This window comes from Myodes glareolus, chromosome 16 (genome assembly GCF_982192425.1).
Source record: "Myodes glareolus chromosome 16, mMyoGla1.1, whole genome shotgun sequence".
Classification (NCBI taxonomy): Eukaryota; Metazoa; Chordata; class Mammalia; order Rodentia; family Cricetidae; genus Myodes; species Myodes glareolus.
The window spans coordinates 32,157,478-32,174,681 of record NC_142041.1 but is presented as its reverse complement, the minus strand read 5'-3'; the positions used below and the strand labels follow the sequence as shown (position 1 = coordinate 32,174,681).

Genomic DNA, 17,204 nt, shown 5'->3' with positions numbered 1-17,204 from the left:
TCTGGCCTTTACACAGAAGATGCTAATAGCAGTGCCCAGACACTGTTAGATAGTTTTCCAAGGACAAAATCCTGCCCCTGCACCAAGATGAAAACTACTAGGATAGAATGCTAAGAGGATGGCTTAGATTTTCAGACATCTAGATCTCATCACAGAGCTAAGAGACCAGGAAAGTTAATGCCAGGTGGCTGGATGAATCATGGATCTTCCTGAAGATTGTTATAAAGCTGCTTTTTCTCTTTCCCTATTTTTATTTTGCTTGTTTTTCTTTCTTTTTATAAGATAAGGTCTTATGTTATAGCCCATGCTGGTTACAGTCTCATAACTTAAGCTCCTGCCTCAGCCTCCTGATTGCTGAGATTATAGGCATATACTATAATGCTCAGATCCATTCTCAGGTTTTAGTCATCTGTTGTGCTTCAGTTAATAATGAAGAGGCCTAAGAGACTTAGGTCTGGACCAGGCCTTCTTCTGGGTCGATGGCCCACCAAAAGGTTGGTTTTTTTAGATCTTGAACCTGACATTACTATTGTCAGGGCTGAGCTCTTGGTAGAGGTGAAGTCCTTCACATGAATACTCGTTCATCTCTCCTGTTGTATCCTCTTAGGTCTTAGCTATCTAATCTCTACACTTGGGGTTGACTCAGGGCCCTTGCCATTGCTTCTTGTTTCATTGCCTCCCAGTATCTATGAACTGTTTCATGAACAAAGGAGAAGGAAGGGGGTGGTGGTGGTGAAGAGTTGCCATTTTAGAGAGGAATTGTTTTCAAAATAGATATTCAGAACTATGCTGGTTTTTTAGTTTTTTTGAGACAGGGTTTCTCTGTAGCTTTGCAGCCTGTCCTGGAATTCACTCTGTAGACCAGGCTGGCCTCGAACTCACATAGATCCACCTACCTCTGCCTCCTGAGTGCTGGGATTAAAGGCGTGTGCCACCATCACCCATCTTAGAACTATGCTGTTTTATGGCCTGAATCACTAGTCACATCCAGGCATGACCACAAAAATATTTTTTTTCTAGATATTTGGCAGTCTTGCCTTGAATATTGTTACCTTGTTGCCTCTGCTATTTACAAGAAATATTGTTTTCTTTGTTACAAGTCTTCCCGAGGAGAATGCATCTTCACCATTTACCCAAGCCAGAGCACACTGGATCCGAGCAGTTACCAAGGTTCGACTCCAGCTGCAGGAGGTAGGAAATTTGTTCCGGTAATGGTTGGGACAGTTTTTTCCGTTGAGAAATTTGAGAGACATATGGTGCTGGAGAAGCTGTCAGTGATTAGTCATCTTCTTACAGTGTGCTTCTGGAAGTGCATGGCAATTAAACTAGAGCCTTAAGAAATGGGAGGTGGCCTTGACCTTTTCTAGGCTGCCTAATGAAAATCAAATAGGGATAGGAGGTGGGATCTTGAAGGTAGGGCTAAATGCCTATTTTCTCTACTATCATCTCTTCGGTTTGATGTTACAGTAAGGAACAAGGCCTCTTCAGTAATTTGTTGTATTCTTTATTGGCCAGTTCAAGTACCACTGGCTGATTTTACACAGGGTTGGAAATGGGGTACAGACATTTTTATGGAAAAATTTGGCCCTAATATAAGACCTAAAACATGGATACTTTAAGATCTCAATGAGGGGCCTGGAGACATGGCTTAGTGGGTATAGGTACTTTCTGTGCAAGCATGAAGATCTGGATTTGATTCTTGGCAACCATGTAAAAATTTGGGCATGGCTGCATGCATCTGGAACTCCAACACTATGAGGGGAGGTGATAACAGCAGGATCATGAGGACACCCTGGTCCCTATCCTATTTCCAGATCCTGTCAGAGACCCTGCCTTAGAATAAGGCAGAGATTGATAGTGCAAGACACCTAACTTCTTTTGTCTTCCATGCACCTTTACATTTTTGACCACACACAAAAATACACATTGGAGTTGGGAGGGAGCAGGGGACACAGAAAAAGGGGAGAAAAGGCGATAGAGGAAAAAAGCAAGAGTAGATGATCTAGTGAGGTTCTATTACTGTTATAAATACCATGACCACAAGCTACTTGGTGCGGGAAAGAGTTTATTTTACCTTACAGTTTACTTCATGAAGTAAAGACAGGACAGGAACCTAAGGTAGGAACTGAAGCAGAAGCCATGGAGAAACACTGCTTACTGCCGTGCTCTCCATGCCTTGCTCAGCTACCTTTCTTATGCAGTCCAGGACCACTTGCCCAGGGGCACAGCACTCCTAGTGAGCTGTTCTTTCCATGGCAATTGTTAATTGAGAAAATATCCTACAGGTAAAGTGATGGAGGTATTTTCTTAATCAAGATCCCTCCTCCCAGATAGCTCTGTTTTCATCACGTTGACATAAAATTCACCAGGACAAAAGATATTTTTTTTCCACTTTTAGCATTAAAAGTTTCCTCTTCACAAAACATGTTCTTATCTGGGCATCAGAAGATAGGCAGTCTACAAGCAGATGTGTAGTTTTTAAATGACAGTGGCAGTCACTAGTGTAAAACTTGGCAGATATTAAAAGTTCAATCATGCTCACATGTGTGCACATACCCTTTAAAGACTAATTTGAAACGTAAGGGAAGTTATGAGACAGCAATGTAGCTTTGTATCCCTTTATCAAATGCTGCAGCTACTACCATGTCACATTTGCTTCATTGTTTTCTCTCTATTATGACCAATCTTTCTCTCAATTTTAGAGAAAGTTTGTGTTCGCCCCTAAAAATAAGGCCACTCTCCAGAATACCCACACTTGCACTATCCAAAGAAAACTTGCACCATCAAGAAAACACCAGCATCAGGATCCCATCAAATTTGCCACCTGCCCCCAACAAGCTCTCTCTTTCCTTTCTGATCCAGAATCTAATGGCCGCTACATTTAATTGGTATCTCTTTTGTCTCCTTCAGCTTGGAACAGTTCTTAGTCTTTGTTATCTTACAGTTTTAAATAATGAAGGATTACATTTTGTAGCATGAGTCCACTCTGTGTTTCCTCGTGTTAGGGTGTTAGGCTCAGGCCATGCTTTCTTGATAGAAATTATGAAAGAAATGTCTAATGTGAAGCTGTCCTGCCACATCTGACATTTGCCTTAATATCTGACTAAGTTTGTATCAGTCATGTCCCTCCACTGTCAGCCCTTTCCCTTTGTAGTTGGTGCTTTGTAGCAAGATCCTCTGAGACTGTGTTCTATCTTGGTCCTCATCAGATCTGTGCCTTCTAGTGATAACACATCTGGACCTACCACTAGTGGTGGTTGCATGTGGTGACTGTTTCCACCATCCTTTCTAGAGTGAGGAGTATAAAAAAAAATTTCCTTTTCACCTATTAATTTAATTCAGTAAGACTCATAAGTTCTTTAGTGCATCAGTTGTAATATTAACATTTATTTCAATAAATTATTCTAGGTGCCCTTTATACACTATTAAATACACATACATACACATGGTTTTGTGGATTTTTTAATAGATTTTTAAAATTTAACCTTTTTCATTTATTTTACATATCAACCAACTTCCTCTCCTTCCTCTCTTCCTGTCTTCTTCTCTTTTCCATCTACCCCATCCCCATCCACTCCTCCTCCATCTCCATTCAGAAAGGGGCAGGCCTCCCCCACAGAATTGCACAAAGCATGGCACATGAATTTGAGGCAGGATCTAGCTCCCCCTTATGTTGAGACACCCAAGGTAATCCAGCATGGGGAACAAGTTATCAAAAGCCAGCTAAGTACCAGGGAGAGGTCCTGCTCTCACTGTTAGAAGTCTTAGTAAGAGATCAAGTTACACAGTTATCACATGCAGAGGACCTAGGTTGGTCCTATGCAGGCTCCTTAACCACTGGTCCAGTGTCCATCAGCTTTCTAGAGCTCAGGTCAACTGTCTCTTTGGGTTCCCCCATCATGACCCCCCTGACTCATACAGTCTCTCCTCGCTTTCTTCTGCAAGACTCTCAGAGCTCAGTTCATTGCTTGTCTGTGGATATCTGCTTCTGCTCTATACTGGATAGAGTATCTCTGATGGCAATTAGGGTAGTTGCCAATCAGCTTACAGTAGATGGCCAGTTTAGGCACCCTTTCCATTTTTGCTAGGAGTCTTAGTTGGGGTCATCTTTGTGGGTTCCTGGAGGTACCTGGCACCAGGTTTCTCCCTAACCCCAAAATGCCTCCCTCAATCAAGAGGGCTCTTTTGTTACCTTCCCCCTTCATCCTGCCTTCAACCTGCCTCCACTTGCCTCCTGCACCCAGCCCACTCAATCCACTCCCTCAAATTTCCATTTGCCCCCACCCCACCCTCAGGGTGATATTTTCTACTTCCCCTTCCCAGGGAAATCCATGCATTCCTCTTTGGGCCCTCCTTGTTATCTAGACTCTCTGGAGCTGTGGATTATAGGTTGGTTACCCTATACTTTACTGATAATATCCACCCATGAGTGAGTATATACCATGTTTGTCTTTCTGGGTCTAGGCTAACTCACTCAGAATCATTTTTTTCTAGTTCTGTCCATTTGCCTGCAAATTTCATGAGGTCATTCATTGGGGTTTTGTTTTTAAACAGCTGGATAGTACTCCATTGTGGGAATGTATTTGTGGATTATTTTTAAGGGCGGGTCTCCATATATAGCCTAGGCTAGCTTGGTATTCCCAAAAGATAGCATTTCATGACTCAGCTTACAAATCTACAGAGAAAGAGTAAATTCTGGGTAGGCTCAGCAGATAAAGCCTGACACACTGAGTCAGGACCCACACGTGGAAGGAGAGAATCAACTTCTGCAAGTTGTCTGCTGACTCACACACATTCACATGCATGTGTACATGCACACATAGTTTTGTGGGTTGTTTGTAAGGCAGGGTCTCTCTATATAGCCTAGGCTAGCTTGGAGTTTACCATGTGTTCTTGGTTTGTCTCAAACTTTCAATCCTCATGCCTAAACCTCTGGAAAATACTGGGATTGTATAATGTGCTGTTATACTCAGATTGAAAAAAATATAACATTTAAATTTTTAAAAATTTTAATTTAATGATTTTGTTTCTTTGAATCAAGGTCTTGTTACACAGGCCAGATTGGCCACAAATTTATGCTGTTCCTCCATCAGCCTTCTGTGTGTTAGGATTATAAGTGTGTACTACCATGCCTGTCTTAAAAATGTTTTTTAGCGTTAATAAATATTCTTAGATGTCAGCTATTAATTTGTTATGCTTTTCACATTTTTAATTTACATGTTGTAATATGTTAATATAATTGTATGTATATATAATTTTAGGTGCATAATGTGTCTGGGTAATAAGACACTGGTAATCTGTTGAACTGGACTGACTGATGTGAGGAAAACAAAAACTAAACCAACATTTATAGAGTCAGTGTCATAACGCTAAGTTTTTATTTTGAATGTTTTTAATGTAAAAGTCCTGAAATTCTTACTATGAAGTAAAATCATCTTCACTGTATGAGAAGAAAACTCGGAATGAGAACAAGAAGAATGCATTGGTATGAGTTCAGTTGGTTATAACACTAAGGAGATAATTGTTGAAAATATTAAACAAAAACAAAGTCAAATTAAAATCAAATCCAAAAAGTAAAGCTTGTAATTGTCTGGAGAAAGGCCAAGATTTAATCCTGAATTAAGAGCAATCACTATTTAACTGAATGATGATTCTTAACATAGAGACTGCTGGTCATTGATTAGTAGTGGCCAAAGGGGGAAAGATAAGCTGGAGCTTAAAATGTGTTCCATTTATACTTACAATGAGCTTTGTTGACAGAGTGGATGAGATTATAAGACAGAATGAACACAGCACCAAGAATTTTTTTCTCCTGAATTATCAAAGTTCAACTTGTGTTGCCCCTTTACCTTCTGCTGAAGACACTAATTTTTATTAGTTTGTTATTTATCGTGATAGTCTTTTTATGTAAGCATAAAATCAAATATGAATATACATTCTACTTTCTGTTTCATATAAAAGGTTATGGTATAGACCTAAAGATCACAGTGTGAACCTGGGAGAGTGAGGGCCTGAAAATGGGGGATACTAAAGTCTGATGCAAAAGTCAACTTTATTCAGAACATCAGACAGTTTATACTCGGAAGGTTTACATGAGTAAAGTTCTCATGAGTTCAAACTGTTTATAATCATAAGAATAAGCTGCATGTGGCAAAAACATATTTTTCCATAGAGACATATAAACAAATAAAAATCCAGTTGTAATAAATAATCTAAAGTGAACTCACTCCCATCTGATATATCTGAAGGGGTGTGAAAGCACATTCCAAGAACAGTTTCATGTTTTTGAAAAAACTGAGGTCATAAGACTCTTGTTTTCTTGGCAGTTTCTCACAGACACTCAGAATTCATCTTGCTTGACTGACTCCATTCTTGGACTGTGTTCCACCAGTATAATATACACAGGGGCAACTTTTGCTTCTTCACTTGAAGACCCTCTTATTTCTCAGCCCTGAGAACTTTTCCAGTGTGTGACTCCACTGCAGTTATCAATCCTCTGTTGCTGTCCTTTTGACCAACAAACCATGCAAGAAATGAGAATCCTTTTATGTTGGTCATTTCACGTGTGTGTGTGTGTATCTGCAATTTTAAGATACATTACCACATAGTTACTTATTTTTCAATAATTTACATGAACACCAGAGGTCTGCTTTAAGTTGTCTTTTATAATGTGGACTGATGGAGCAGCCAGCATTGGGAACATTGCCAGTAGAATTGCAAAGGGAAAGTAAAGATGAGAATTAAATGAGAGCACAGCAAATGACTCTGCAGGTCTGCTTCCACACAGAGATTAGACATGTCACTCTTGTTCACATTTGCCATGCTAGAAGCACTTCATCAATCATCCCTAATTCAGTGAGCAGTCTGAGGACATTTGCTAAAGGCTTTACTGACCACCCCAAAGGGCCTGTGCCTTCCATAGGGTATACTGGCAATTTAGTCCCCTACCAGTAATGCCAGGAGGTGTTTTTCTTTTCTAACCCACCAATAGAGTAATTTGAAAAGTTTTGGGGTTTTGGTATTCTTTTAGGTGGTAGTATCTTAGTTTAAATGTATGTTTCTTGCCAGTAAAGTTGATCATTTTTCTTAAATAGAAAGACTAATTATAACTATTTTGTGTGACTAACTTATTCTTTCCTCATCTTTATTGAGTATTTTGTTTGTTTTCTTATTAGTCCTCTGGACTTTTTGTGTTTTAGGGAAATTAAGTCTTTGTTACATGAATTGCCAGTCTTTTCTCAGTATATCATTGTGAGGAAATGTAAAGAAATTTAAAGAACCATGTTTTTGTAATCCTGAAAATAAAGAGAACACTATCTCTTTGCATTGTAAATTGTCCAGGAAATCCATGACTTTAGAAAGGAATATCAGGAAAGAAAAAATGTGCATACTTCATGCTCCACATCTTCTCCATGACACAATAAATTCCTTCTGGTCTAGCTCTACGCAGTTCAAAGTGTGAGTCATGGGCCAGCACAACTGTTGTTTTCAGTCTTGGATGAAGTAGATACTAAAATTGGAAGTGTGCCTTCAGAGGCAATTTGAATTGCCATGACATCAGTCACATCAAGGCCCAGTCTCATTGAACAGGATATGAACCAAAAGTATCAGACCATGATATTGGAAATGAAAAACCAGGTCCTTAACAAAAAGTAATTTGGAACACATTAATTGATACTCGTAAAACATGGAATAATTTATTTTCCCCAAATCCTCAGAGACTTGGTACTTGCTGTTTCTTGTGCCTGGAATTTTTTCTTAATTCAGCTTGCTAGCTTATCATCCATGTCTTTTAATACCCAGCCAGATGTGAAGTGTTTGGAGAAAGTTTCCCGACTGTGAAAACCTGCTTAGAATTGACACTCATAATGAGATAATGGGGTTATTATTTGCTGATTTGCCTTTTTTTTTTTTGAAAAAAAAAAGTGTGTGTAAGTTCCTGGGATGTCAGGGATATACTTTTTTGTGTGATATTGCCTGGTATAGAATAAGGCAAAGAATGTCTAGCAAATCATTTCTAGTTATTTAGCTAGCTGAAAATGCCCATCATTTTCCTAAATGACTCCATGTATAAATTGCTTTTCTATCGTGATAAAAATACTGTAACCAAAGGCAATTTAAGGAAGAGTTTATTTGGGCTATGGTTTGGTTTCCAAAGCACTAGATAGATGTTGAGGAAGGCATTGTAGCAGGAGCCGGAAGCCAAAAGTCATATCACAACCATGCATAGGAAACAGAGAGAGGGTACTGAAAGTGGGGCAAGTGATGTACTTCGTCCAGCAAGACTCCCTCCTAAAAGTTCTGTAACCTCCCCCAAACACACCACCAGCTGGGGTTTAGTCTTTAAATATGAGCCTGTGGGGGGACAAATCTCATTCAAAACAATGAAATATGCTTTCTTATCTTCTAGTTCATCCTGTTTCCCAAGGTCAGCCACTAAAGTTAATAACAGCAAAATATTAACCATATCATATCAATTGTTCTCTCCTTTGTGTTTCTTTTGTAAACACAAGTTTACTGACTTATTATAGTATTATATTATATATAAGATTATAGTATGAGTAGTTTTTATTTTTCTCAGTTTTTGTAAACTTTATTCTGGGTTAGCAAATGTTTTTAAAAAGCTTAATTAGTAGATTGATAATACCCCACAATATGACTGTTCCCTAGTAGTTGTTTGTACATTGTCATGAATAGGGTTTTAGTAAATGTTGTCATAGAAATATAGTTTCATTTCTGTATATTTCTTTAACTTACCTTAAAATATTCTAGTAAGTGGCCATCTAAGGACTATTTTTTTAATTAATAAATTCCTAAATTTATTTTAGAAAATATTTCACAGTTTGTGCTTTGAGTGTCTAAATGTGCTGGACCAACTCTGAGTATTAACATTTTTGTCAGTTTGATCAAAGATTAGCAATTGACTTTTAAAATTTACATTTTTCTGTTGTCTGTGACTTGAGTATCCCCATAAACTTAGAGTCATTTATACTGAGTTGTTATTACATTAAACAGATTTTAGGACACTACCCAGAAAGTCAGCTACACTTACGCTATTCCTATAAAACTGTCAGAGACTTAAGGGATTGATTATTCAGGGCCATACTTGTGTCCTCTGAGTACCTGCTCATCCGAACTTAATAACTGTTTGATGACATTGCTGGTGCTGACAAGGCAGTAATGTTGGTAGTGTGGGTGGGAATGGGTATGAATCTGTACCTTATTTGGTTTAGTTGCAGAAGAATCTGAGGGAGGAGGTGAGACTTTTAGCTCTAGAAACAGAGACTGCGGTGGCAGCAGGTGGGTGGGTGTTCCAGGTGGAAGGGACAGTAAAGGAGAAGGCATGGAGGCAGGCCATAAGGAAGGCTTGACAGGAGCTCTTAGGCTGTTGAAAGCTGAGAAAGGCAAGCCTTGGTAATAAGACGCTAAAGTGAACAAAGAGATCAGACGGCCCACGTTTGAATGGAGCTGTCACAGGAGACACAAGGTTGTCGCAGGTCAACCTTTGAGATGAATCGGCAATTTCTCAGGGCAGTCCCTAAAACAAAAACCAAATTGATTGTCTACTGCAAAGTGCTGGTTTCACTTGTAACTTCCTCCAAGCAAAGAAGTTTCCTTCTTGTCTCATAATTGAAGCTCTAAAAAGGTGGTCCTTTAGGGAGACAATGATAAGCCTCAGAGAGAAGTGGGCCTTTGGGGACCTTCCTCTTAGACTAAGTAGCACTAGGAAAACACTTTGTAACCTGATACTCCAGGGTTTCATTTGATCATGACTGCCCATCTTAACTTACATTATCTCAATCTTTGCTCTTTGATTAAGATCACTAATTTCCTTTCTCTTTTGGATCACTGAAAGATCACAAACCTTAGTGGCTGAGAGCACTGACTGATCTTCTGGAAGCCCTGAATTGGATTCCTAGCACCCACATGGCAGCTTACAATTCTGGGGCACTGCATTTACATAGCGCACATATATACACACAGGCAAAACATCCATACAAATAAAATAAAAAATAAAATTGTTAACAATTGTTTTAAGTAACTAATAAATGCAACAGGATATGAGGCTGAAGATCTGGCTTGGGGGTTCAGAGCACTGACTGTTCTTCTAGAGGACCCAGATTCAACTACTAGCACCCATATGGCTTCTCACAACTGTAACTCTGGTTCCAGGAGACTGATGCCCTCCATAGCCTTTGCAATGCTCTAGGCACATACATGGTGCACATACATATATGTAGACAAAATAAACCATACCCATAAAATAATAAAGTATTTAGAAACTTTAAAAAAAGAATAAAAGTAATCAAAATGATGTATATAATGTAAAGGTTTCCTGTTTTTCCAGCTCCCAGGTCTCCCACTCCTTCCCCATTACATTGCTACCCTGTTTTATGAGTCTCCAGAGTAATGTGAACCTTTACAGATGCAAGCTTGTATGTGTATTGCATATTCTCCTTTGCCTTGCTGTAGTTACTGCTATATTTGTGTATTTTTCCTTATTAGTGTGCATGAAGCTACTGCTCTATTAAGGCTGTTAAAAGTGGGTTTTCCTCTGGCACAGAGTTACTGAATTTTTTAATATAGGTATTTATTTTGTGAATTATAATTTGCATACCTTTTCTCCTATGGATGGATCTTTGAGTTGTTTCTAATACTATAATGCAAGTTCTGCCAATGGGTCTAAATACTTGAAGACCTCTTTTGACCAGAGGTTTCAGTCTCTGTTCCTCATAAGTTCTTATCCAGAACAGGCCTACTACTACTTCATAAACTAGAGAAAACTCCTCTAGACAAGAACTTTTGCTGCTTCTCTGAATTACTGTGAGATTGCCTTTGCTCCTCTTGCCCTTTGACAAACTGAGTTGTCCTTACCTGATATGAGAGACCAAACCTAATTTTTTTTAGCATCTAACCTTGACTAAAACCTGGCTGTTCTCTTCAAATCCTCTTTAGTGAAGAGCATGCCTTCTTGTTTGTTTCATGTTTCTACATAGAAGTAAAGCTTAGTTTACTTTGGCTTCTTCTGCCACTTCTAAACCATTAACATGCCCTATTCTTACTTTCCTAATTGCAATTAGATTGCAACTTTCTCACAACCCTTTGTTTGTTCATTGGGAACTCTAATACCTATGTCATAGTTTGCATTTTACTGTCAATTACTGCCATAATAATTACCATAATAACCACATTGAATATTATGTCTCAGGCATTGTTAGGTCAGTGATCATCTCATAATACTTTTATAGTTTATTTAGGATTACATTATTAGCACCACTGAATAGAATAAGTAACTGAATGTCTCGTTGACTTTGTGGTATGTGCATGAGGGGTGTTTATGTACATGTGCATATGGGGTTCAGAAGTTGACACTGAATGTCTTTATCTTTTCTACCTTATATTATTTATTTATTGAGACAGGGTCTCACTGTGTAGCTGTAGCTGGCCCAGAACTTACTGTTTAGACCAGGCTGGTCTTAAGCTCATGTAGAGATTCATCTACCTCTGCCTCCCAAGTGCTGGCATTAAGGGCATGTGCTACTATGCACTGCTCCATCTTATTTTAAAAAAATTATAGAGCACATGTGTTTGTGTGTGTTTTCATGTGTGTGCGTGTGCATGCATGTGCGTGTGTTCATGAACAGTGTGTGGCATACATCTAGAGATAAGAGAACCTTGTGGTAATCAATTCTTTCCTTCCATCATGTGGTTTTGGAGGTTAAACTCAGGTATGGTAGCAAGCACTTTTACCAGCTGATCCATCATACTGTCTCTTCCCCACCTTAGTTTTTGAGACAGTGTTGCCCACTGAATCTAGAGTTCCATTGCTTTTGCTAGACTGGCTGTCCAGTGAACACCAAAGATCCAGTTATCTCTGCCCCACAACACTGAAGTTACGGGTGTATTCATCCACACTCGGCTTTTATGTGGGTGTTGGGGATCCTGTCTTCATGCTTCTGCTATAAGTGCTTTGTCAACTGAGCTATGTCTCAAGTGTAGGAACTCAAATGTTTTGTAAGGTAGCACCAGGGTCACCCAGTTAGTTAATAAGTATAGACCTGAGATTTTAGTCCAGATATGCTTTACTTGGAAGCTTCCCTGTCTTTTAAACATCATTTTCCAAAGTGTGTTCCATATGATTGAAGTCTAGAGTTGTTAAAACTGTCAGGTGACGCAAATTCTGTGGCCAAAGAAATTTTAGAAACACTGAGTTCATTAGAATGTAACACTGAACAGATTGCTCTTGGGAGGCAGGGTTGAACCCATTCTTTTCAGAATTTGGATACACTTAGCCCTAAGACTCTTTACACAGAGACTTTCATAACGTACAGCAATTTTGCTCACATACTTGGTAATGAAACCTTATTTTTCAGAAGTGTTTAATTGAACTTATTTTCCAATGAAAATTTCAAGGAACATTTAGAATTGCACCTCTCAAGGTTATCAGTGAGCAAAGGCAAATGCTGTCCTGTCTTTATTTTACTAGATTCTGTCTGCTGTATTTGATACTCTGAGCACATGCTCCTCTTTGACTTATTAGAACCATCTTCAACTTTCTTCTCTGACCTCACTGCAATCTGTTTCTCTTTTCACATCTTAAATGCTAGTCTTTCTGTGACTCTATACTTGATCGTTTTTTTTTCATATAGCAGTATTCATCCTTCCTATGAAACCCCATTTATTATGCCAAGAGCCATATATATATATTCTTCCTTTCATGTATCTATAGCCCACATTTCTCTCCTGAACTCCATGTCATATTTCCAACTACTTCTTAGACAGTCACTTGTCATATCAGCACCCTAGATTTAGCACTTCCTAATGGAGATGTCACTTCTTACTCAACAACCTATTTTACATGTTAGTTTTGATTCCCATGCTCCCCAAATCAATTTTGAACCCTTATTTTGATAAGGCTGGGTTTTTGATAAGTAAGAGAAAGCAAAGCCATTCTTCCTATAAATGGAAGAATTAGAAGCAGGAATTTCACTTATTTCTAAAATAAGAGAAGGAGACAACAGCCTTGTATAAGAGGCCTTGTGCACCAGAGAGGGGCTTGTATATGCTTTATGCAGCAGCAATATCATAGCCAGTGATTTTTATCTGAGGTATGACTATTGCTAATTGAAAAATTTCCCCAGTAGAGACTGCCTTTGATGCAGTTAATGAAAAAGTATAGAGTAGGAAGGGTAGTTTTCCTAAACTCTGGGGTGTAAAAGGAGACTGCTAGTTCATTTCCTGACCATCCAGACCCAAATAATCACAGAGAAAGTATATTAATTACAACACTCTTTGGCCTATTATCTCAGTCTCTTATTAACTAACTCTTACATCTTAAATTAACCCATTTCTATTAATCTATGTATCTCCATGAGACTGTGGCCTACTGATAAGGTTCCAGTGGCGTCTTTCTCCTTCGGCAAGTACATAGTGTCTCCTTGACTCCACTTACCCTCTCTCTTTATCTCTTCCAGCCTGGCTATATTCTGCCCTGCCAAAGGCCAAAGCATCTTTATTCATTAACCAATAAGAGCAATACATATACAGAAGGACAACCCACATCACTGGGAATTATGAAGAATAAAGTTTTTCTTAATCAAAGAAGTCATAATCAAAAAGAGATCATAGTTATTTTTCCTACAGTCATTTTGGCCAAACTAAACACACACACACACACACACACACGGGGGGGGGGGGAGAGAGAGAGAGAGAGAGAGAGAGAGAGAGAGAGAGAGAGAGAGACAGAGACAGAGACAGAGGGAGGATCTTTGAGAGCAAAGAGTTGAAGTAATGGAAGTTAAGATGGGTAGCCATGGTCAGAGAAAATTCTGAAGTATCAGATTATAAAAAGTGTTTTCCTAGCCAGGCATGGTGGCACACACCTTTAGTCTCAGCACTGAAGAGGCATAGAATGTGAATCTCTGAGTTTGAGGCCAGGCTAGTCTACAAAGGGAGTTCCAGGACAGCCAGGGGTATTACATAGAGAAACCCAGTCTTGAAAAACAAAAAGAAAAAGTATTTTCTAGTGCTACTATGTTTAAGAGGTAGGGTTACCCCAGTTTCAGATCTGATGCCCTTTTCTGTCCTCTGTGGACATTTCATGCATGTGGTACACATACATACATTTTGGAAAAGAACCCATACATGTAAAATAAAATAGAAAATGTTTTCAAGAACAGAAGTAGGAGCCAGGCAGTGGTGGCACATATCTTTAATCCCAGAACTTGGGATGCAGAGGCAGGTAGAGTTCGAGGTGAGTTCAAGGCTAGCCTGATCTACAGCGCTAGTTCTAGGACAGCCAGAGCTACACAGAGAAACCCTGTCTTGAAAAACCAGAAAGGAAAAAAAAAGGACTAGGGTGTAGCTCAACACTAGAACACTTAGCTGTCAAGGCCTTGAGTTCAATTCCCAGCACCACATAGAGGTACTAAATAAAGATATACCCATTGAAAAGAAAGATATCATATAGATTTATTTGTGAAGTACTTCTCATTAAACAAACAAAACAAGGAATAGGAATAATCTATGGTGTCTGCTATCTGTGTAGTGATTACCTCTGGGGAAGAGAATTGACAATAATTAGATATGAGTACAAGAAACCTTTGGAGTTTTGTGGGTACTATTTCTTAATTTGGATTCTGTTTGCCAAGGTGAACATACACTTTTGACTTGTATAGTTTTTTTTACAAATATTCAGTTCAATAAAAGTCTTTTTTAAAAGCTTAAGTGTGCTGGACAGTTTTGGTGCATGCCTTTAATCTCAGCACTCATATCTCTGTGAGTTCGAGGCCAGCCTGTCTACCAAGTGAGTCCCAGGACAGCCAGGGTTATTACACAGGGAAACCATGTCTTGGGGACGGGGAAAGATAAGGGAAAATTAGCATTGAGATACAAAATAGAGTCTATCTTTATATTCTGATGTAAACATCAAACTAACAGATATCAGTAGATGGGTGAGTAAAATTTTTCCTCAGAATCTTTTTTTCATTGCATTTCAGTATCAACTTTATAGCCTGGCATCCACGACCACCATGACCTGATTCAACATCCTTTTTTAGCCATATGGATAGAATAGCTTAGGCCTTGGATTCCCCTAGACCCATAGTTTAAACAGCTTTATCACTTCCTGCTTATGTAACTTTTGACTTAGGCAAGTCACTGAGCCTTTTAGAAACTTAGTTTTCTTCCCCTTTGAAAGAATACCATACCTGCTGACTAATTGCATATGGAGTAAAACCTAGCATACTATTAACACCAAATAAATGTTAGTTTGATTTTCTTTTTAGCAACATGACTTGTTTCTTCTGTTAATCCCATTTTCTACCTTGAGTGCCCATTCTCTCAAATTTCCATAGTCAAATAATAACCACACTTAAAAATTACTCCTAGAAATTCTTAAATTCTTTTTTTCTTTTCGCTCTTCTCTTCTCTTCTCTTCTCTTCTCTTCTCTTCTCTTCTCTTCTCTTCTCTTCTCTTCTCTTCTCGTCTCTTCTCTTCTCGACAGGATTTCTCTGGGTTTTTCTTCACTGTCTTGGATCTCACGCTGTAGACCAGGCCGACCTAGAACTCATAGGGATCCACCTACCTCTGCCTCCGAATGCTGGAATTAAAGGCGTGTGCTGCCAACACATGGCTAAATTCATTTATATTTTAACTGCTTCTTGTGATACATTTTAGTCTTTCACTATAGTGTTTAGGAGTTGCTGAATGCTGCCTTCTTATTGGAGACCCAAAGAACATTGGCATTCTTTCTAAGCAGGCTGTTGTGAGAGGCAGAGCCCACTCAGTTCAGTAAACTGGTGCATGAAAAGGCAGGCTGAAAAAGCTATTTTGGCCCTTTGACATTCATTTTTGTACCAAGAAAAGTTCAGATGTCTAGTCAAACATGTGGAGTGAGGGTGTCAAGTTGTAGTCTGTTTGTCCCATCTTTTGAATTGGTCTTCTGTTAAAAAGGCCTGTTTCAAAAATAACTTTTCTTGTGCACTTGGGATTTACAAAGTAATGCTCGTGAGATACATATAGTGAGTGTGTGATGGTCATTATAATGAAGCAGGTTAACACATAGAGCAGAGCCTAACATATTATAAGCATTCGATAAACATATCTGTTGTCGGCATGGTCCTTTTTGTAACAAGAGAAGCTAAAATGTACATATTCAACAAAAATCTCTAACACAATTTTATTTACTGCATTCCTTGTTTTATACATTAAATTTCTAGACCTATTTTTCTTATATATATGTTATTTTATCTTATTTTTGTAACTTTTTATTACAGTTTAAAAGTTTATTTAGTATGTGTTGTCATTCATGTATGTGCCTGTATGTATGTGTGAAGGTCAGAGAGCAACTTGCATAGGTTCTGTCTTTTCATGTAGATCTTTGAAGATCAAATTCAGGTCATTAGGCTTGGTAACAAGTGTCCTTACCCATGGAGTGGTTTAACTAGCAAATGTTGTTTTATATTTTTTGGCCTATATTTCTTCATTTTCCCTACCCATCACTATTTCCCCTGTCTCTATTTTTGTTTATCTTTATTATGTTGCTGAATATTTCTTTTAACCGTCTCTTCTGTTTTCCTTTGTGTTCAGGTATATTTTTAAACTTTGAGATTATAATATAGTTATATCATTTCCCTTTTCCTTCTTCCAGACCCTCTCATATATCCCTTCTTGCTCTCTTTCAAATTCATGGTCTCTTTTTTTTCATTAATTATTGTTACACACACACACACACACACACACACACACACACGCATATGGGAGTGCACACGTGCACACTCAGATACTCAAACACAACCCGCTCGACTCTATACTGTTACTTGTATGTATATATTTTCAGGTCTGACCATTTGGTGTTAGATAACCAATTGGTATGCTCTTCCCTGAGAAAGACTGTTTCTTCTGCTCTGAATATTCCTTAGTGTCCTGTAGTTTTGTTTTGTTTTGTTTTGTTTTTGTAACACGTTTATTGTCATTGTCCTAGTTCAGCTTCTCCTCACTGGAGAGAGAAGTCATGTTAAGGCAGTCATCTTGGTGAGAGTTTATGGGTATAGCTTATAACATTTTTTTGGAGACACAGTCTCATGGGAAAATTCCTGTTCTTCTGACTTTTACAATCTTGCCCTTTTTGCTGTGATCCCTAATCTTTAGGGGTGTAAGTTGTACTATAGTTGTAGTAGTTGGAACTGGGCTGTACAACTCT

General features: G+C 38.6%; 1 protein-coding gene and 1 non-coding gene across 4 annotated transcripts in view; both read left to right on the top strand.

Moving 5' to 3' along the window:
* Unc13b (unc-13 homolog B) overlaps positions 1 to 17,204 on the top strand; it is a 204,638-nt gene that overhangs the window by 125,479 nt on the left and 61,955 nt on the right. For all 3 annotated transcript variants that reach the window (XM_048419904.3, XM_048419901.3, XM_048419903.3), the window contains one exon: positions 1,101 to 1,191. In XM_048419904.3, the coding sequence (XP_048275861.1) occupies positions 1,101 to 1,191 (91 nt within the window). The remainder of the gene's footprint in view (positions 1 to 1,100; positions 1,192 to 17,204) is intronic.
* LOC125391430 (U4 spliceosomal RNA) lies at positions 13,065 to 13,215 on the top strand. The gene has a single exon (XR_007229119.1). It is a non-coding gene; the product is annotated as a U4 spliceosomal RNA (small nuclear RNA).